The following is a 23,460-nucleotide window of genomic DNA, read 5'->3' on the forward strand; positions in this document are numbered from 1 at the left end:
GTTTTTTGGGACCACCATTTGGTTCCTAATCTAGCCAATCCCCCTTTCTTTTTGATTTTGACATTTAATGATAATTGTTAGAAAATAAATTGCATTTTAGTCATGATCAAATTTGATGAAATAGAGCATGTCATCATGATTTTTGATAAAAGGGGGGTTGCAACATTTGCAGACCTCATATAAAATGCATTAGGGCTGCATGATATTGGGAAAACAGTTTTACCAGATGAATAGCTCTATTTGGAAAGAATAAATAATTCTAGAATGAATGGGGTGTTTTTGTAGGGGAGTGATGCTGCATAAAAAATAATAAACAAATAGCAGATAGCATAGATAAATCCAATAGAACAAAGATACAAATGAAAAACGGTGCTTTAGTCTGTTTTTCAAGTATGTCTAATGGTATTCAGGTACATAAATAACGCTGCTTAGGCGCCACTGTATAAATTAAATATAGTTAATCTTTGTTAAAGCTATGAAAGTGTTTTGTTTGTTCATATTTTGTGGTTTGATTAACATTTAATGACTCAGACAGCAGTGGGTAAATTAGGCTACTGTCACTTTAAGAGCTCATGCACAGATCCAATATAATGATATGTACTGTATCCATTTTCTTTCTCAATTGTTTACATTCACAGCTATACTCTTTCAAATGTTTAAACTCACTTGAATGTTTAAACTGACAGGACCTAAAATCGTGCGAATGATACAGTTTCATTAAAATTTCCAATTAATCAAAGAAATTCATGCGTTTGTACTGTGCCTGGTCCGTAAGGATCACGTATGAACTACGATCCTTATACCTGACATCGCACATGCTGCGATGTTACTATTGTGAAGGCACACATCATGATATCAGTGTTAAACGATGCATCACACAGGCCTAAGATTAATATAAAATGAAACAATTCATATATTATTTAGTTTGACCTTATGAGGTTGATAATCAACATTTTATGAAGGTTAAATAAATCCTTCTTGTAAGATTCTTGTATCTTTCTTGTAAGAATTTCTGCCCCTAATTTGGACACTATTCACGGAAATTGCCTTGAAGCAAGTAAACTTTAAAGCGAGCAAGTGATTTGCTTTGTGCTGATTTATGACATTGAACTATATGACTATATTTTGCAGTGTGCCTCTTTTTCTAACTTCAGCCTAGCTTCAGCTAATAGGACATTGCATTACTTTGGACATTCGCTATTGCCCTTATTGTTTTTAAGTTTGTCTGGTTGCTCAAAGACCTTACATTTCCTCAGGGACTTCATCTTTGTTATAATTTGACACTCTGCATCACACTCTCTTTTCATTTTCCTTTCTTTTCTTTTCTTTTTAAAGGTTTAAGAGGAGACATTTTTTTATTTGTCCAGAGATGCTTTTTTTTTCTTTTCCCAACTGTCTCTAGAAACCTTGCTTTTTTATGTTCCTCTGTCTGAATTGTCTACTCTGAATGTTGTTGTGAATCTTTCCGTTCATACTCACACTCTGTTTTTGTAAAGCTTATATATCACAACTCCTCGGTTTCCTCCCGTGTGTATACTGCTTTTAAGAACACCAAATAAAACACTGTCGGTTTCTCTTGTCACAGGTGTGAAATACGAGGGTTTAAAGTTGCGTTGCTCACGATGCGTCGACCTGACATCTGCGTTCGTTCAGTACAGCCTTAGAATTTGTCGTTCACCGGCCTCTCTGATCCAGATGGCGAGTTTTGAGGAGATGTGAAACACAAACCCTGCAATTTTAATGCCAGAGGAATGCTAAGGGCTAGAAACCCCCTTAATGGAAATCACTGACTGGACCCGCATGGCCCATTACTCAACTTTTAGAGGGGGTTAAAAAGTCCATCTTGTAACATGGCTGCAGCGCCACGCTCCATCAGCGAGAATGGCCTCCAGGAGCAAAGCGACTTCCCTCGAGATGGGAAAAGCACTCCATTGTCCAGTGGGCAGAAGTGATGAGGTGTGTGAATTATAAACTCGACTGGGTCCCAACACAATGACGGAGAGTCATCGCATGAGGTCTAATGTCAAAGAATTTTCCAAAAAGTTTCTTTTGTTCATGAATACTCAATGATTAGTCCTTGAGCTACGATGATGCTGGTTGTCCTCTTAAATTCCATGCATTGGATGCATTGTCAAAGACACAAGTCTTTTGGGAAGAGCGCTTTTGAACAATCTGTTAAATTTCTATTATAGCTTTTCTCATGCTACTGCCTCCTTATGATCAATCACTTTTTGTATTGCTCCTTTGCAGTCACTTTTGATGAACGCATCTGCTAAATTTGAAAACTACCTTTTTGTTGCTGTGACCATTAAGGCTGATTTAAACTTACGCTAGAGCCTCTACACTGTAGGCTACACATTGGTTTTCATTTATACTTTTGTGTCGTTGCCGCATTGACGCGCAATTATTGTGTCCTCCAAAACGTTTTTCCACGCGCCTGGCGTATGTTTTCAATGGGAGCGCCGCGTTTTTTAAACACCATGAGCGTAACGAGGCACTGAGCGTTTTTTTTTTTTTTCACGCTGAATTGCCGAGCGCCCAGCATTTTTTACCGGTCGCCAAGAGTTGAAAAATGTTCAACTTCGATAAAACGGAGTGCTCATCACTGTCACTTCTTACCCAGCCATCCAATCACAGTGGATGAGGGGCGGGACTAAACCACATCGACCAACTGTCACAACATTCTTTCTGTACAACGACATCAACCAGCAGAGCTAAGCAAACAAAATGGATGAAAATTTATTTTTTAGTATGAAACAAATTATCTTCGAAATCAGTTATAAGTAAACTGTGCTGCGGATATTCTGTATCATAGCAACGAAAGGTCTCAACGGGAAAAAACGCTGCGCTGCCAAAACGCTTTCAAGCGCCCAAAGCACAGCGTCTTCAGCAGAGCTTTGGTGGACACACGGCCTTACACATGCAGAGGGAGCCTGTGAAATCGGAGGTAGTGGTTCTAGCTGACCAATCTCAGCACTTGCGTAGAATTGATGTGTTGTTACATTTTTGGAGAGGTGCACGTCAGAGTACGCGGACTACACACAGCCTACAACGTAGCTACGGCGTGAGTTTGACGCAGAAATTTAAATTGGGCTTTAATGCTCCCTTGCAAAGTGAACCAACACCACTCATTCTCCAATGATTTTGTACAAAACATCTGTAGTGTTGTCAAATAAAAATTTTAGCTGCAAATATTTGTTGTATTTGAGATAAAGATGCCAATTGGAAAGTCATTTTAATTAAAACCATGTTTAAAAAAACATATTTTAACTGCTCTAACAATAAGAAGAAAAATCTAGAAAGTTCTAGTGTTTCAAATAATCCAGTCATTTCGGGGATTGCATTGCTGCTGAACACCAGTAAAATGAAGTGCTTTGCTAACATTTTATTTCATTCACCCAAATGCTTCTTGTATCCTTAAAAACAAATCAGACAAATAAACAACATAAAGATAATTTAGCAATTTGCTTCTGCACAATATGATGGGAATGCATCATAAAAGTGAACTGCGCTAATGGTAAGTCACCTTGTAAATGTATTCTTTTTGTACAGTAGCAAAGTGTGTTCAAAACCAATTTATTACTGTAGTATTCTCTTTTTAACTAGTATTTTGGAGGTTTTCACATCAAGGGCAGTTTTCCCTTTTTTTTTAAATAAATCTTTAAATCAATATATACAATGATTAATCGAAGGAAAAAAAAATACTACAGTGATCAATACTTCAGAAACATGTTGTAAACCGAAACCTTTGACGCTCTTACACAGATACACACCGCCTTAGCGGGTACCGAATATAAACTGTACTCGGTACTACCAACTTTTAATTTCAGTACCGACTTTGTACCAAAGTACCGGAACTTTTGACAACCCCACAAATGACTATTTTTGCGACAGAAATCGCTCCTTGTGAAGTGAAACCTGCAGTCATGTGAAGATGTTGCTCTTGTAAAGCATTTCAGTCCTGTTGCCTGCACTCTCAGCGGGTCCCAGTGGCATTTCCCCTGACTGCCCTGCTCCACTTCCTGTTGTTGAATTCTTTCACTCCTTTTCGCTCTACATGTTTAATCTCAAACAATAGTGACTGTTGTCAGATTTGGAGCGCTAATTACTTTGTTTATACTATGTCATATTTAGCTTGACCTTTTCATTTGGGCAAGTTTTAAGTAAAGTCTTGCATGTCTAATAAATTACATATCAAGAAAAAGCATGCATTAAGGCATGCCGAGTCTGAAATTTGCATCCGAAATTTCCGCACGTTAAAAAATAAAATACGACCTCACGTTATGTCAATCACTCTTGCACACCGCCTCCGAAACTTTCGTCCTTCATTAAAAAAAAATCTAATCAGGTTCGATTTTCTGCGTTTTTCGCATCCGTAGCAAGCAGTTTGAATGGTGTTTTGACGAATCACGAATACGAAAAAACGCATACGAAAATGTCGGACTCAGTGTGCAATGGCCTTTAGTTTTTATGGCTAAATGTTTTGTGAAAATATGATTTCAGCAACTGCATTTTAGTAGAGATTGAGATATTTCTCCCTTTATGTTTCATCTTCAGCTCTTTCTCTCTCTGTTCTGTCCATCACACGGTCCATCTTCATAGCTTCAGAAATGCATTTCCTATTTCTGAGTCTTTTGGCAGCATTCATATTCTCTTTGAAACCCATTTGGCTCAAGTGAAAACATCAGAGCTGTCACAAATGTAGCAACATCAGTCATGCGGCTATTCATTATGCATTGCATTGCCAACTGAGTACTGGCTCTAATTGAGCTTACTTTCAGATGAGGTCGATCTTTAAAAGTTAGAAACGCTTATGTGTGCTACTTTTTTAATTACCGCATTACTCTTGCTAATTAATCAGCAGGGGGGAGAGTGATACAATGTTTAGACAACATGTCTCTCTTCAATAAGTTGCCAAGCAGACAGCCTCAGATATTAATCCGCGTTCCTATCCAGCACTTTTTGTCATCCATTTTCTTGGATCTGCGCTCCAGTGATAACATCAGTGGGTTTTGAACTTTATCTTGCATGTTTAAAAAGATCTTGCTACAAAGCGACTAAAAATATATCTACTCCAAAACTTAAGGGACTTGATCATAAAAATACATTTTTATCTGAAACTTTGAAGTGACATTGGAATTTTGTCTTAATTTTAATCAACTTTTTAATTGTCTTTTTGGAATTTTGAATATGAAATTTAATTTTGTTTTGACTTTTCAAAGATCAATTGCGTACGATTATGGGTCTCGCGGCCAATTTTTAACCTTGAAACATGAATAAATCCATAACTCCAAGTATAAGCCACATTAACAGTGATGCTTGCCTTAACACTAAAATGTTTGTGGAAATGTTTGATTTTTGTCTGTCAAGTCAAACAAAGAACCTCTGACAACATGACCTAAGCTTTGAACAGCCGTCACTGCACAAATGATTGGTTAAATATTAACTCATTTATCTGGAGAATGCAAATATAATGCAATTCTGTAGATTACCAGAATATCATGCTTTGCACATACAGTTTCATCATAACAACTTGACCTTGAGGGACGTTGAGTGGTGGGTCAAGTTGATGTGTCCAGATTTGTCTTTAGGCCTGTGAATCATTTTTCTTAATATTCACTTCACTCTACTGTCACATGTCTGTCCATTTCATCCACTTTGAAAAATCTCATTCTAGACAGTGAGCAGTGAGCTCTGGCGTGAGCAACACTGAGAGCTGTCAATCACATAAAGTGCCACCGTCTGCGTTTTCTGCCCCGCTGCGGCAGTCGCTGCCCCAGAGAAACAGCTTCCCGTCTTTCAGCAGGCCTCTCTGTCTTTGTGTTGAGTGGAGGAGGATTGTGGGGAGATGGAAAACAGGACGGCGTCTGTCAGCAGATTTCATCAGCTCTTATTTAATGACATGAAATCCAAATTGGCCATATTTACTGTAATGTTTCTGGTCTTATTGCACACGTTTCGTCGTTACTTGCCATTCTGCCTTATTCGAAATGTTTTTTTAATATCTTTCATCAAAATCAGGGCTTTCATTTGTCCTGTTGTCGACAGACTCAAGTGCGTTGATTACATCAGAAATTGAACACGCATCTGTATACTGTATCCAGTGTAGACAGCATCAAAGATTATAACCAACTACGGTGCGACGATTTAGAACTATTCATCGGTGTTTTGCTGTCAAGCTGATTTTGGAGCTTTATTAAATAAATGCTTTGTTTATAATGAGGAGGTACAAAGACCTCTTATGTCAAAAGATCAAGGCAAATGTGTCATGGCCCCTTTAATTATCCATTGATGATTCGTGATCTTTAGAACTGAACTGATGGGAAACTTTGGAAACAAATACTTCTCGTATGACTCTGACTGTTTGTTTGTTTTTTTCAAGGTAATGTGGGCGGAACAGCAGGTGGTAAAACGAAGAAAGAAGAGGGATATTTACAATGAGCCGACCGATCCGAAGTTTGCACAGCAGTGGTACTTGGTGAGTAAATAGCTCATCGGTTTGTTTGTGTGCATACGTGTGTTCACAAACTGTTTGTTTATTTTGAAGCACGATACCTCCCGCTCAGAGTGAATGGTCTGGGTGGGCTGTTGTAATGTTCTGTTTGGGTTCATAGAATTGTGTTCCTTTTGCCCCTATTAAATGGGACGTTGTGTAACAGTGAACTTATTGCCATTATGGTCATCCGGTGGAGCTTAAAGTTTAATCAGCCGGTTGTGATTTCGCTCTTCGGAAACATTCCAGAACTGCCGGCCTTCACTTTACGTCAATATCTTCTCCTTATATGCCACTCGCTATTTAAAATAGCGTATTTAATTTGTTTGTCAGTGAGATGTTGAAATTATTTACCACTATGACTGTATTTATATTCACACATTTTTCATCTAAATTCATTTCATTCCAGTTTGATGAAATACACATTTTCATGAGAAATGAACAGCATTTGGTGTCAACAATCAAACATGAAGAATGCAATGCTTTCTCTTGAGTCTCTTGACTGAAGAAGTGCTTGACCACCTGCTTCTTACTTGAAAACACAAGAATTCGAAGCAGCGTCCCAATTGCATCTGGCCTAAATATTAGCCTCCTCCTCAAATAAATTATGAAAGGATGTAACAAATATGAGTGAGAGAAGGATTTGTTTGTGACTGAAAATATTACATGGCAGTGACTGATCAGCCTAAACATTATGAGCAAATATTGTTAATCATCTCCTAACAAGGCCACTGATTTAGGTCTAGGTAGATTAGATGGTAAGCAAACAACCAGTTCTTATAACTTGTAACTTGTTGGAGTTACAAGTTATAAGGAGAAAGGTCTGAGTGACTTTTGTTATGGCAATGTGCCTGGGTCAGGCTATCTCTGGCTTTTGGCTTGATCCCAGCAGTGGTGAGAATTTGGCAACAGTGGTCCTAGGAGGGACAAACCACAAACTGGCAACAGGGAGTCCACCAAGGCTCATTGTTGCTCGAGGACAACGAAGGCTATCCTGTCTGGTACGAGCCGACAGAAGTTCTACTGTAGCACAGGTCACAAAATTTGAATGACGGTTATAGGAGGAATGTGTTACAACACCCAGTGCATCGCACTCTGCTGCGTATGGGACTCCGATCAGACCAATCAGAGTGCTTATGATGATCCCTGTCCATCTTCAAAAGTGCCTACAATGGGCATGCAAGTGTTGGAAATTGACCTTGAAACCAAGTTCGATCGACAGCGGCTCCACCTTGCAAAAGGATCTGCTGCTCACTAGGGATGGTTATTGAAAACCGATTCCACTCGAGAACCGGTTCTAAGTTTTACGATCCATCGATATTGTATGCCCTCGATGTTAACGAGTCCTCTTATTGAGGCTCCTGCTCTGAGTCAGCCATAGTATGTAGGCTACAGACCATGAACTCACAAGTGTCCATTTTGTCCTTTATCAAGCACCATAGCACGGCATCCAAAGCGAATTTTTGTACTGCCAAAGCCTTATTTGATCGGTAAGTAAAATTGTCTCTCTCTGTAGTGATGAACCGTGACCGGGCGCATGTTAAACTGCGAAAGTAGGCTTCACCGTCTCAAAACTAAGCGCTGTCTTGCTCTCTCTCTCTCTCTCTCTCTCCATCGCATATATTAATCAAAATAAACGACACGATGGTAAGGTCGGGAGACTAAAGTTTGATGTGAAGCATTTGGAGATTTGTTTTTGCTGAATTACTAATGGGTGTGAATTGTGCTAAAATAGGCCTACGTTACCTTATTTTCTCTGAAAAGCTTTCCGCACATTCAGCTTACACAAACCACACTTCAAATAAAGGAAAAAAAAAGAAACGATCCAGTGATGAAATGTTTTCTGTGATGATGACACACATCTTGTCCCCTTATCCTCCGATAATAACAAGTTCAATTCGTGAACTAATGACTCATTTGAACCGATTCGTTAATGAATGGTTTAAGCAACTGAACTGATTTTTCCAACACTGAACTCAAGGGACGTTTAATCGATGTATATCTAATCATACCACTTTTCAATAAGGTTCCATTTATTACATAAATTACATAAAAGTACAGTTTGCTCAGTCAAGTGTAAGGTTCTTGTTTTTTTTTCCCCAAAAAAGCATATGACTACTTTTCCCCCACTCAGTGCTATCAGGAATCGATAAGTGAATCGTTAAAGAGTCGGATCGACAAGCAGAATCGTTAGTGGCATTGATATTGATAAAATCATATCAAGTCCCATCCCTACTGGTAACGTCCTGGTGCCAGATACACTTGTAGACTTCTTGCCTAGGCGGGTCAGTGCTGTTTGGGGAAGTATGCAGAAGGCATGTGGTCATAATGTTATTGTTTTGGCTGATCTGAATATTTTTATGTTATTATCTTAGATCTGCACCACCTCTTTTAATTGGATAGAAGTTTAATTTAGATCATACCAATTCTTCTTTTTTATACAATAATAATAATAATTCATGCAGTGTTTTACTCTTATTTGTATTGTTTTTCTCATAATCAAATCTTATTTTTCTACTTTCACTATTATTAAAACAATGACCATTAAATGAATTTACACTTTTTAAAACCCTCATGAATACTTAAATTATAACTTATAGATCTGTTTTCAATGACGTGTGCATGTTTGTTTAATATGAACATATATTTATTTGAATATATCTTATTTATATAACTAGTTGTTAAGATTCCCCCCACACCCCATATATGGTATTTATGAGAATTCTGCAGTGTAATGAGAATAGTTAATTTGTGTTAAGTCATTGCTCTGTCATTCTCCATTCAGTGGTGATTCACCAGACCCGGACGTTTTGTTCCAGCTAATGAACCAACAAGACAATAGATGCTTTTTCTCACATTTTGAGGAATGTCATGAGTTGGAAAAAAAACAATAAAATTGTACTCTGAGCTCCAGTCCTTTTTCAACACATTTTTTCCCCCTCTTTGTGGCAATCAATCATGTTTATCAGTACAACGGGTAAAAGCCACTCAATAACATTTCCGCAGAATGGAATGCTGGGAAAGTTGACCGAAGGTTATCAACTGCAATTTTTCAGCCTCACCACCATTATAACTGGACCTTTGAGGCGAGATTGCATCATTTTGCCTGATGTAGACCTAATAAATATACTGTCAGTTCTCTTCGTTTGACTTGCAATCCCAGGACATACAAGAGAATGTATCATTTTGGGGTCATCAGACCTTACTCCGCCTTACTGGCTTCAATTTCTCCCGGCAACCACTCTGGGGAGCAGAGCAGTTACACTGTGACCAAGAGGAGATTCAAAGAGCCATGCAGAGAGAAATAAATTCAATTTTCTGCTCGGATAAACTCTGTTGGCCATGCTCATTTCTGCACTGGAGTGACACACGTGTGAAATGGGGAGAAGTCAGATCTCTTTGGTCAGACAGTGATTGGCTGTACCGTCACCCCCACAGCGCTTTTTGCTTGGTTGTTCGACATTTGGATGTTTGTTTTAGGGATGCACCGATATGAAAAATTTGGCCCTGTATTTGAAAGCCGATAACTGATATATTGAATCTAAATCCATTCAATTCCATCCATTCCATTCTAAATCCATCTAAATTTGTATATGATTTTTTTTTTTTTTTTAGAGCTAAAGTCTCATCATTAAAAGACATGTCATAAATAAAATGGAATAGCCTATGAATGGACAATAATTAAATTAATGATATTTATACAACATAAACATAATAGTAGAACTATATCTGCACAAAATGACACTAATGCATTAGTGAACTTGAAGTTATGTGCTAGTCAGAATGTGTCATGTTGTGGTTGCTCTGAAATACGGAAACTAAACCCAAAGAATTAACAGCGTTTATCGGCTTTAAGATATCGGGCAAATTTTCCAATTGGACCGATAACGTTAAAAATGAACATTGGCGTCAGATTCCGATATGGTGGCCGTTACAGTATATAATGCATCTTAGTTTGTTTTTGTTGCAGTCGACTTATCCTCACCACCATGGCTGCATTTATTTGATCAAAAATAAAGTAAAAACAGTAATATTGTAAAATATTATTACAATTTAAAATAACTGGTGATTTATATTTGAATATGTTTTAAAGGTAATTTGTTCCTGTGATGTAAAAGCATCATTACTCAAGTCTGTAGTGTCACATGATTCTTCAGAAACCATTCTTATATGCTCATTTACTGCTCAAGAAATACTGCTCCCATATTGTCAATGTTGAAAACAGTTGTTAATATTAACTGTTATGTATTTTTTTAGGATTCTCTGATTAGAAAACGTTTAAAAAGACAGCAAATAAAGCATTCATCTGACATATAAATCTTTTATAATATTATAAATGCCCTTTTGATCAATTTAATTCACCCTTGCTGATTTCAAGTATAATTTTCTTTCAATTAATTATTTATTAAAATTTTGTTTTGTTGATAGCAAATATTTATAGTATTTTCTTTTGTATTATTATTATTATTATTTTTTTTAAATATATTTTTCACAATTCAGTTCATTAAATGATAGGTTCTTGATCTCCTTTAATTTATTTCCTCTCTGTCCCAATTTAATTCTGGCATCAGTGCAAAAACTGCTTCATATTATTTGATATATTAGTTTATGTGTGGAAATAACATAAAATCATGCAACATGAGCAACAGTAGCAGCAAGAGAACCACAAGAAAACCAGACCTGAGGGTACAGTATGTGAAGGGCACTGTGTCAGGGCATCGCAATAACTGAGACAGTTTCATCATCTTTCATGTCTAGTACAGGACGCCATGTGCTATTGAGGTGACTGCAGTCTGCAGAGAGCTGGTTTCAGCTTCAAAAGTGAAAGATAATCCTCAAACACAGGTTGATTTTTGGCGTCAGCTGAATAGCTGGCCAGCGAGAAGTGGCATCTATGCTGATCTGTTTTTTTTCCCCCCTCTTCCATTCAGTACAATGAAGATCACCGTGACCTCAACGTGAAGGAAGCCTGGAAGCAGGGCGTCACTGGACAAGGCGTCGTCGTGTCCATATTAGATGATGGAATTGAAAAAAACCACCCAGATTTGCTTCAAAACTATGTGAGTTTGAGTAAACAACCATTACCTTTGACATAAAACCGATTCACTAAATGTTCCCTCATGTTTTCAGGATCCAGATGCTAGCTATGATGTTAACGATGGCGACCCAGACCCTCAACCTCGATACACGCAGCTCAATGATAACAGGTATTATGTACAAGATAACCAGTTAGCATAATTGACTGTAATTTACTTGATGGAATCAAACCTAGTTTAGGTCCCCTTTGCAAACCCAGTGATTCATGGGCTGTTGCAGCTCAAACTGTTTTTGTTTGTTTTTCTCGTCTAAGCCATCACTGTATTTTGTGCCTAGGCCTGAAGCCCCTGGCATAAAACCAGCTGAAGTATGAATACTACTATACATTTACTGCTTTACTTAATGAGGCCAAAGGTTTCCCCTGCACCGTGGAGATGGGCACAGGAATACACAGCCTGTAATATAGTGTGATTAGTGCTGTTGCCGACGTAGGCCATTTATATTGGATGAGAACTCCTTTCCTAATGAGTTTTTTTGCCTACCCAGCAAAGCAAATGGTACCACTATAATTTTCATTTGCAATCTACAATAATGATTTTCGTTCATCGTTCATCATTATTCATTTATTGCATCATTTGCTAATTTAATGTCGTCACACATGATCACTCTTGGCCAGATGCAGTTTACTATGTAAAATTCCAGCAATAAAAAAAGACGTGAATTGTGAATTGACTCAGCAAGATGCAAAACATACAGCATTCAGTGACATTCACACTGACAGCTTTTCAAAACTCCTCTGTCCTCTAGTGTGCGTTCCTTGGCTTCATGCTGTTCAAGTTTATCCTACAGTATGTTCTCTGGGTGTGCTGGAGCTAGCATATCTTCCAACCGAAAGCATATTTTTTTTACACTAAATTAAATTCATTTATATGTAATACTCTTGAGACAGGCATGCAGTTAGTAGTAGGCCACAGCTTTCACTGGATGCTTGTGTGTTTTGCTGCTGGGGAAATTAGTTTCTTTGTGATTGATGTGTTGTGAATTTTGTTCCCTCCGTGGATTGTGTTTTGTTGCCTTGGTAATGGCTATTCACTATACTGGGTGTTTTTTGGCTTAGTTCATAAATCACCAGGGATTTAGGTTCAATTGTGAAGAAGGTTGGAGTTGAGAACGGGTTACTTTAAAAGAGAAAATTCCGTCAATATGTCAATCTGAACCTGTATGCTTTTTTCTTTCTGAGAAAATCTCCATTTGGACACAGTTAGTAGTGACCTTGGACTTTCAAGCTCCAAAAAAAAAAACTCCATCAAATTAGTCCATGAGACTTGAGAGCTAAATTCAAGGTCTTCTGGAGCCATACGATAGTTTTGTGACAAACCAAAAATAACAAAATCTACCATAATGTACCTCCGCCACAGCTCGCAACTGTTTTTTTTTTTGTTTTGTTTTTTATAAATATGTGGCATGTTTGATTTGAGAGCTGTTAATGTGTCTATTAAAAAAATATATATAAATAGTTTGGGTTTTTATCTTAGATCTGCACCACCTCTTTTAATTGGATAGAAATTTAATTTAGATTATACCAATTCTTCTTTTTTCCAAAATTGAATCAACTATGATACTATAATAATAATTCACACAGTTTTTTACTGTTATTTGTCATGTTTTTCTCATAGTCACCTCTTATTTATCCACTTTCACTATTATTAAAACAATGACCATTAAATCAAAAAGTAAAAGGTTTTTTTTTTAAATGTTTTTGCTGCCTCTTATTTTCACCAAGGCTGGATTTATTTGATCCGAAAATAATAAAAAATAGTAATATTGTGAAATATTGTTCAAATATTTAAATAATCATTTCATATTTTATCTGTGATGGCAAAGCTGAGTTTTCAGCATTATTACTCCAGTCTTCGGTGTCACATGATCCTTCAGAAATCGTTCTAATATGTTGAATTTATGCACATGAAACATTTCTTATTGTTAAAAATGTTGAAACTGCTCAGTGTTTTTGTGGAATCTTACTGACCCCAAACTTTTGAACGGAAGTGTAAAAATATCTCTCTGTTTATCACTCAAAGATGCGATGTATAGCTTCAGAGGAATTGGATTTATGATTCTGCTTGTGGGAAATATACACTTTTGATCGTTTTGGTCGACAAAAGATCTGTTTAAGATTTAAACATGTTTTTTATTCTCAAAGTTTTCCATGGAATAACTAACAGTATACAAATTTAGAGTGAAATGAAGGTTAGTCACTGATGACTGAACGGTCATTTCATCGGGTGAGCTATTGCTTTATAAGCTTAGGTTTCATCATATCCGTCATCACCACCCCTCCAAACAGAATCAAACCCATCAATATTTATAAAACAAGACATTGTTATGGCTGACCAACACGGCTAAACTCTCTATTGTCATCTAACGAAGAGTTGAACTCTGGTCTGTCCTTATTTCACTTTGGGATTTTCCTCTTTTGTCCATATTTTTGTTTTGTTTTTTTGGGATACCAGCCAAAGAGCCGTTTTTATCTTGAGGCTAACCATGATTGGTGATGACAGGCAGAAAAGCATATAGTTACGAGTGGGTAGAAATCAAAGGTCTTGGGCTGAATGGCACAGCTTTGTAGTTTTGTGTAGGGGCCGTCCCGTGCTCTCCTAATGAAAGTACCCCACTGGGTAGACCGCGTTGGCGTGACTCCTATAATGGACGCTAATGAAATAACATCTTCGGTGCTTGATGAAATGTGATCAAGTTTGACTTTTAAAACATTTCGTAAATGGTTTTGCAATGCCGAAACACTTTCCTAGTCACTATAAAGCATTAAGGATCAGTTAAAATGTCTCTATCTGATAATGCAAAGACAGCTGGAGATACATTAGTAGCAGTTGTACAACAGCAGTAGCAATTTTGCTCTTCCTACACGTTATTTAGCTGCCATGTTTTCTTCTGACCCCTGCTGTGAAATTTCCCATCTTCAATCTACTACTTTTTTCTGAAACCCATCTCTTCTTTTCGCTTTTTTCCTCTCTATTCTAGCACACTCCAGATAGGTATTTTGCCATTGCACTGAACCAGTCCTTGCATCTTATACCACAGAACCACAAAGCTGGTTTCAGGTTTGCAACAGTAGCAGGGAACCTTTAGTAACACTTTCAGTTCTCAAGCATCGTGTGTAACCAACCCTGTGTGTGTGATAAGTGCATATATGTGTATACAATACAACATCATTGCACATGCAATTAATAATTTGCCATTTGAAATTTAAAATTAAGTTATTAAAAACAAATTGATTTTAAAAATGCATTTAATGGGCCATTCAGTAACTAATTTCTTACATTTAGTTTATTAGCTCAATTTCAATGGGCTTTACGCCCAGCTGCACTACTTCCTGAACTTCAGCCAGCTCCTTGTTTCCTGTCTGCCATTATTGGTCAAATTGATTAATTCAGGTGTACCTGACCTCAGTAGTCATGGCAACAATAATCAGACACACCTGAATTAATCAATTTGGCCAATAATGCCAGACAGGAAACAAGGAGCTGGCTTAAGTTCAGGAAATAGTGCAACTGGGCATATAGCCAATTAATAGATTCATACTCTTATGATTATTATGTGATAAATATGACTGTTTTCTTGGTGCATGTACAGTACATTCGTTAAGTAAAAACCAGTGTGCAGAACATAGTGATTATTGTTAACTATCTTTTTTTCGTTTTACTTTAAACTTTTTGAATCTTGACTGTAGTGGCTTTTTTGGGCAGACTTGTCTTTTTATTAATGATTTTTATCGGTTTCAGAGCTAAAGTATAAATACAGAAATGTTTTCTATTTATCGAGATTTTTTTTTGTTTTTTGTCAAATACCTTCAAACGATGATAAATATTGAGAATTTCACCATAGCCCCCACCCCTAGTGTTTGTATTGTGCTTTTCTCAGTGTCAAATCTGGATTTTTTTGTAAAACATCCGTTTACCAGTGCTCTAACAATCCTCGGCTGTGTTATAAAGTGGATAAATAATGCAGTTCGCATTTTGAACTTTTAAGTGCGTTGCTACGGAAGTGGGGGAAGTTGAGTCAGCGCTGTGTTTCAGAAGAAACCTAAACTGTGGCGAGAAGTGTTGGAGCCACATAAAAACCTTTCTTTTCATGCTTTCATCTCTGAACAACTCTTTTCCGTAAAACAATTGTGACCTGATCCAGAAAAATGAGTCGCAGTGACCCAAATTAAAAAATTGAGATTTTGGTATTAATGGAAAGAGGACACCATAAGCTTTCAAATGATATCCTAGTCAAAGTCATACCTTGAATGGTTTTAAATATACACATTTGAATTATGGTCGTCTGACGTCTGCCCGTTTTGAAAACCTGAGAAAATCGCTTTTGCCCGTTTTTTTGTTGATATCTTTCAAAATCCTTTGCGTTTAAAGGGGTTAAACTATTTATTTTACAGCTTAATTCGACCAAATACATTAATATAAATTTGATTTAACCAGACTGAAGCTCAAATTATATATATATATATATATATATATATATATTTTTTTTTTTTTTTTTAATAAATAGTTATAAGGCACTTTTACAAAAATTTACTAAAATCAGAAAGATTGAACAGAGGTGCCAGAGAGAAATTCACTTTTGGATTAGCCAACATAAGCAGAGAGCAGTCTGTATTCTTTCGTTTTGAATGGTTCTGTTTAAAAGTAGAAATTTCATTATATATATTTCGCAGGTCTGTGAGGCAAGTAGGATACTTTATACGCTGAGTTTCTGTTTATTTATGAGACGAGCTTCAGTTCAGACGCTAGCGCCTCCGTGTCGTGAAGCCTATCCATTGTCTGCAATATTTAGTCCTTATTTATTAAATCCTGGTAAATGGTTGATGAAATATTTGCTAAAATTAAGATACAATTAATAGAAAATGAAATTCATTTTAAAGAAAGGCTTTGTGCTTTCTATTTGAGACTCTGAGAAAGTGTCTCTTCCAGAGAACGGTCGCGTCCATATATATAACATTGTTTTTTTCCTCATAAATGCGAACATGGAAAATAAAATAAAATGAAGATTTTATGTTCTGGGGAGACGCAACCCTTCTTCATCTGGTGGGTAGGATTACTTTTGGTTTGTGCAGTGTAATTCACATAGGCCTATTTATAAAAATATATAACGTATATAAAGTATCTGGGAAGTTTTGACTACAAATTTCACGTCCATAAGTAAATAATGGACAAAAGTTAATAATTATCCAATCACGTCCAATTTTAAATAATTTATCCTCAACTAGTTTTGTGGTGTAGGCCTACTTATTTTATAATGTTAACTTCAAATAATACTAATAGTAATTTAAAGATGTGGTAGCATTGGATCTGGACAGGAAGGATAACTCTGGGAGTTGGAGGGGTGTGTCGTGATTCTGTCTTCTTACACCGCGACACAGGTTTGTGGATCTGAGTGTCACGTTTTCGGTTTTATATCGCGTATCATTAGCCTTAAATGTATTCTCCTTGAGATAAATATACTCACACAGCTTAGGTTAGAAACCTCCAGTGAGTTCAACACTTTCAGTGGATACCCGGGAAATTCTCAGAGGTGACGAGGGGAGTTGAGAAAAGCAATGTTTATTTCCAGCGAATTTACTTAAGCTTTGACAACTTTTATAGTCATTCAATTATCTGGACTACGAAACTTTGGGAGATTATTTTTGAATGTCTGTTCTTTGAAATTAGCAACAACATTTTTTTTTATTTTATTTCATTGTTTTTCCACAAAAAACGGCCCATATATTAAAATGCGACTTCGGACTCATTTCGCCACAAAGTGGGTCACAATTATTATTTTTTTTTTTATAATTTCTGTAATTTACCTTAACATTTAAAAACCTGATAGTGTGAACAATTTTTGTTTACTGTAGTTCACTTTCTTTTTTAGATATTTTTGTGTACATTGTCTGTGTATGATAACATTTAAATAATCGAATTACATGGTGGTGTTGGTCTATTGTACACATGCAGATGGATGTCTTTACCATGATTAAATCTTATCTTTTTTTATAATTCGTTCTATTTAATTTTCTTATCTTTCTCTCTATATATCCGCTACTCGTATCAGTTGTCTATGCCAAGCACCATAATACATTAAATACTCTCATGTGCAGTTCGGTGTTGTCTCTTAACACATGTTAAAAATAAAAGAATAGATTCAGTTGGCTTTGATTCAATTACAGATTGAGAATCTCAAGCTTAAAAATGTTTAGCAGCCAGTGCAGTGAGTTATAGCAAAGATGAACATGTATTAGAAATCATATCTTTTGTAGATCGCTGTCTTCAGCAATGCAGTGCTTTATGGGCGTTTGGCACAACTTTAGAGACCCGTCCTCTCAGGGTGTAATCTGATCAAGATCGGCTCAAAACGTGTGCCGATAAAACATCAGAGGTTACCATAACACACCGTGTTGTTTGGTGTATTAAAACTGCACATCTGGAAATGCCTTTTGTTCAGACAAAGGCAGGATGAAGTATTCCCGCGTATACAGTTCCCACAGTTAATGTGTTTGTACTAGCCAGTCAAGTGAGTTTTGCTTAGCAGCGGCTCAAAACGGACTCTATATTTTCCTGTCCTGTCATTGTTAATTCATCAGGCACAATATGAGAGAGAAGACAGAAATATGTAGTGTTAAGTCAAGCAGAACAGCTCTGCTCTTCCATAAAATCATAACTCGTAGAGGCAAGTGAGCCTTCCGTTAAATATTCCGCTTGATGGTCTCTAGACTTGCGCCTGCTTTCTCTCCCAAGATTAAAACACTGAAGCACTCCCCTGGATTTATTTTCCTGAGCCTCCGATAAAGCCAGCTGGAATACTGCCTAATCCAATTTTAAGATGGTTATGAATACATCTCTATTGAATGTATTAAACACTCAGCATGTGTAACGTGGGTCTGCTAATTCAAGCAAAACACGCTGATCTTTCTGCAGGAAACCTTTTTAAACATCTTAAAGTCTCTTAAAGATTTTTTCCTTCACTTCTGGTTATCTCCAATTAACACGTCACATCGCGGTGTTTAAATTGCTGAGGGTTGTAGATGATAATATGCATTCTCTGTAGAAGCTTCGTTTTGTTAAAGTGGCTACATGTATGATTCAGAAACCCTTGTTATTAGCGACACCGCTGGCTCTTAAGTGAACTGCACCCTGCAAATTAATGCTCGTGCTCACACTCGTGCACACATAAAGCACAAGATACTGAACGTCAATGCCCCGATATACTCACAGCGAAGTTCTTTTTCGTAATTTGCTTAGAAGTTAAAAAGAATTTGGAAACGGCTTTGCTGAGAGGGATATTTGCTGAGAACGACATTTAGATGATTATATGTGCTGCGGACTTTCCTCTCAATAGCCAAATAAACACAACAAAAATGAAAGAGGTGAGAAAACAGCAATAAACAAACACTATGATAGTTTGATTATAAAGTATATCTGAGAGACTATAGTAAAGTCTATATAGACCTGGCTATTATATACCTGACAGAATATTTATTTTGGTATTATCCCGAATAGTGTATAAGCATTCATTTTATGTGTCATTGAACGGAAGGTACGTTCCCAGTGAAACCAGCCCGAGTACTTCACATTAAAAGTCTACAGGCTTTCATAGACAACCTAGAAAGTCAGGGATTTGGTGTTTTATCACAAGCTGTTCACACATTGGCAGTACAAGAAAATGATTAATAAAGCCCCTTTAATGTGAGAATACTGAAAGATTGTCAGTGAGGAATCCTTGTCAGTTATCTGAATTATTTTTTATATAAAATAGTAAGATATTTCAGTCCTTTTCAAAATTTTAATTAGTAGGTCAAAGAGCAGTTACGCACTTAAAGGGACAGTTTACCCAAAAATATCATTTATGCACCCTCATCTCAATCCAAACCAAATCATAAAGTCATTCATTTAATGGACAAAATAGCATTTTTGAAATGTCATTTTATCCACATGAGGGTAAATGACAGATTCTTTTCATTTTTTGTTTTTGTTTAAATTAACCCTTTATTAGCCCTTTCCCATCACATCTGCTGTCTTTACATGTTTTGAATTGAATTTGACATTGCACTTCTAGCAAAAGCTATTTAAAATATATTTCCAATTGCCTCACTCCTTATCTCTTCCATATGTAAAGAATAGTTTGCTCGGTTGCGTCTTCAAACTTTTAGGATGACTTCTTGTGGAGGAGATGCCAAACCATCATCCAGCCCAGAATAATCCTGTTCTTATAAGAACTGAGCTGTATGTCAAGAGCAGTACGTTTGCAGGTTTGAATCCTCTCAGGGTTATATAAAGGTCCAAACAGGATGTCTTAGTAAAAACGCCTGTGGCGTTGAAGAAAGCAGATGGTCCAGCGTGTCCTACATTGACAGATTTTCTTCTGTTATATGAAGCAGAAATGCTCTTATTTTACATCTGCTGTTAGTGCTGATTGACTTGTTGGCAAATTTTATGCAGTACTCTGTCTTATTAATGATTTCTATCTCAATAAATGCAGTACTTTAAAAAAAATTATTTAGCAAGGGATTCAAGGAATTAATATAGCTGCGAGCAGCGATGGCGGGCCCAAGCCGGTGGCACCGCAACCCCGGTTCCTTTAGTTACCTAAAGGCACCCGGGTAGCGGTGCCGAAGGCTTTGGCCCTTTTATGATTAAATGTTAAAACGGCTTGCCATACTCTGTCATTTCGACTAGTCACAATTATGTTACAGATGTCTTAAATGATAATACAAACTATCCAAAATGTAATTACGAATAGACAGAAAGACGTTGTTGATATCTACAATGTTAATTCCGGACAGGCAAACTTAGCTTTTAAATGTTAAAAGGGCTTGCCATACAGGGACGTAGGCTCAGAGAGAGGCTCACCATATTCAAACCAAAATATCTGACTTCCTCTTGGTCCGAGCTAATGACTATGTATTAGAAAGTTGTCCGGCTTGAGGAGTACAATGTATATACCGATTTTTGTAACTGTAGATAAAACTAACAACCCCACTTTTGTCAAAAGGTGGCGCTATTTAGTCCTTGCACATTGCCCGTTTCTGAAACTTTGCACGTCTACTGGCTAATAAATGTGATGTATCTGTTGAGTTTCAAGCAATTTCAATTTCAATTTGACTGTTGAAAAGAAGTGCGCCGATTAGATACTCAGGATCGGTATCGGCTCTGACACTGCCATCTTTGACGAGGCTGATTCAAATTCTATATTGTGCATATACTATTCTGTTAGGCACAAAGGCACAAAAACTTTCTAAAGTACCATAAAGTTTTTGTGTACTGTATTATTAGTGTTCTGAAGCTATTATGTGATATAGAAATTAATATTTAAGTCATTAAATTCAAGAACACAAACTTTTCCCTCTCTGCGCCTGTCAGTCATTCTCCATTCAGCATTCAAACAGCACGTCACATTCGGTTACAGTCAATGATGAAACGATCTTCAATGATTCAATGTTAATCCTATTATACTGGATCTTTAAGATAAAGGTCTAAAGGTCTATATTTTCGAATGAAGAAACTTTTTCTTGCTGGACTTTATTGCTGTAACTTAATCGTGTTACTTTCTACCGGGTGTCGGACGCTGTCGGTTAGATCACAACACTAGAGTCAGAGCACTATAATTGTTCTTCACGCACACAGTAACTGAAATTTAAAACCTTTAAAAGAAAAGGCTCAATAAACTATTGCATAGATAGATAATGTATAATACACTGTTCATAAATATGTATTTCCTTTGTGCTTTGAACTTTTCAATACGGACTCAATGCGCTGTAACTTCATGTGGCTTCAAGCACATCATTCTCCGCTCGGGATGCACATAAGTGCTTTGTGCTGCACCGTATTGGAGCCGTAATATCATAATGCAGTGACGTAATGACAGATTATTAATTGCCTTTCAATTATATGTTGCTTTATAGCAGCCATGGCTATATTTTTTTTTAATGATTTTTGTTATCTTGTTTTTCATGAATGTATTTTTCAAAAATAAGAGCAATGTGTATTATCTATTATTAATATGGTTTATAATAGCATTTTTGTCATAGATTATGACAAAGTAATCATATGATCCACCAGCGAGGAACCAGCAGAACAGAGTGAACATTCTTTCTGTTTAGTTCAATCCTACTTAATAGGAATTTATTTAAAATGCTCGCTCTACTCCACACCATTAATGTCTTGTGCGGACATCCGTATTTTGACTTTCGGTTTTAAGTAAGCGATTTAAAAGCTCCCAAGTCCCAGCGGAGTCACACGTTGATTAACCGGTGGGAATATACACAATAGGCCTACCTGATATTGAACACAAGAGGGCAGTATAGCACTACGTATGACTCAGATTATTATTTTTTTATGAATTTTACAACAATTCTGGCTGTTTTTGAACGTAAACACAATTCTTAAATGAAAAAAAAGGAAAAATTGGGGAAGTTATAATATTTGTATAATTTAATTTAGAAACAAATGATGTATAATTACATTTTTAGAAGATATGAGGCTTTTAGTGTTTACTTTTTTGACATTACTTTAATCTTTTGCCATAGTTGCACATGTCTATTGGCTAATAAATGTGATGTATCTGTTGAGTTTCAAGCAATTTCAAGCAAGCTAAGAGTCCCAAAAGCATCAAAAAATAATGTTAAAGTTTGTTTCGTTGCCACGGCATTTTGAAAGTGACACACTTCCTGCTGCCAGTTGGTGGCGCTATAACTTTGACTCACAATAGTCACATCCATGTGATCGGTCTCTTACAGCGAAAACACTGCTGAAGTTTCATCAAGATCAGTTAATGTATGCTGAAGTTATAACACACATCCTGTTCCATGTTTCTCGCCATAATTTCGTTTCCTCGCCACGGCCAAACCGTTCGAGATATCAAAAATCCCGTGGCACTTTTTCATCCTTAATGTCTTGACTTCACGCTGATCGAGTTTCGTCGAATTTGGTTCAGTGCTCTAGGAGCAATAATTTAAATTACATTGCATGTGTTTTAAACACAACCCTAAATAGCCAACTTCCTGTTGGGCTGGGGTAAAAAGTAAGAGTGTGAAGTATATATGAAACGATGAGATCTATATGTGTACCAAGTTTCATATTATTACATGCAAGTGTGTTTGATTTATGGACCAAATTTTCAGACCAAGTTTATTGACCAAGTTAATCTGATTAATAAACTAATTATATAAAACTATTGTCAATTCACTACAATTAAACTAGTTATATGCCTTTACTTATAAAAAATAAAAATAAAAACTTATTTAAAAAATACCAGGCTTGAGAAATGTATTTTCTTTATGCAGGTCATACACACAGCAGTGAAATGGTTAAGCCCCCTCCCCCTGCACACACACACACACACACACACAGACAGCCAGCCAGCCAGCCAGCCAAAGACACAGAGACATGTAGGCTCAGAGTGGCCATATTCAAACAAAAATATCTGACTTTCTGTGGGTCCTAGCTAATAAGTGTCAATTAGAAAGTTGTCCGGCTCGAGGAGTACAATATACATACCAATTTTTGTAACTCTAGTTAAAACTAACCACCCCACTTTTGTCAAAAGGTGGCGCTACTGAGCCCTCACCACGCCCGTTTCTGCAACTTTGCACATGTCTACTGGCTAATAAATGTGATGTGTCTGTCGAGTTTCATGCAATTTGAAGCATGCTAAGGGTCTCAAAAGCATCCTAAAAGCATCCTAAAAGAAGGGTAAAGTTTGATGCGTCGCCACGGCAACAGTTTCAAAGATATCAAGAATCCATTCACAGGTCTACATCTGCCGTATGTTTACATTATACATATGAAGTTTGAAGCAAATCGGGTAAAAATAAAAGGGTGATATCTAAGCATTTTGAAAGTGACACACTTCCTGCTGCCAGTTGGTGGCGCTATAAC

At 36.8% G+C, this 23,460-nt stretch overlaps 1 protein-coding gene across 2 annotated transcripts in view; it reads left to right on the forward strand.

Moving 5' to 3' along the window:
- furina (furin, paired basic amino acid cleaving enzyme a) overlaps nt 1-23,460 on the forward strand; it is a 123,649-nt gene that overhangs the window by 56,416 nt on the left and 43,773 nt on the right. For both annotated transcript variants that reach the window (XM_039659106.2, XM_039659107.2), the window contains exons 4-6: nt 6,383-6,478; nt 11,425-11,553; nt 11,624-11,700. In XM_039659106.2, coding sequence (XP_039515040.1) covers nt 6,383-6,478; nt 11,425-11,553; nt 11,624-11,700 — 302 coding nt within the window. The remainder of the gene's footprint in view (nt 1-6,382; nt 6,479-11,424; nt 11,554-11,623; nt 11,701-23,460) is intronic.

Source organism: Pimephales promelas, chromosome 1, assembly GCF_988280905.1.
Source record: "Pimephales promelas chromosome 1, fPimPro1.hap1.1, whole genome shotgun sequence".
NCBI lineage: Eukaryota > Metazoa > Chordata > Actinopteri > Cypriniformes > Leuciscidae > Pimephales > Pimephales promelas.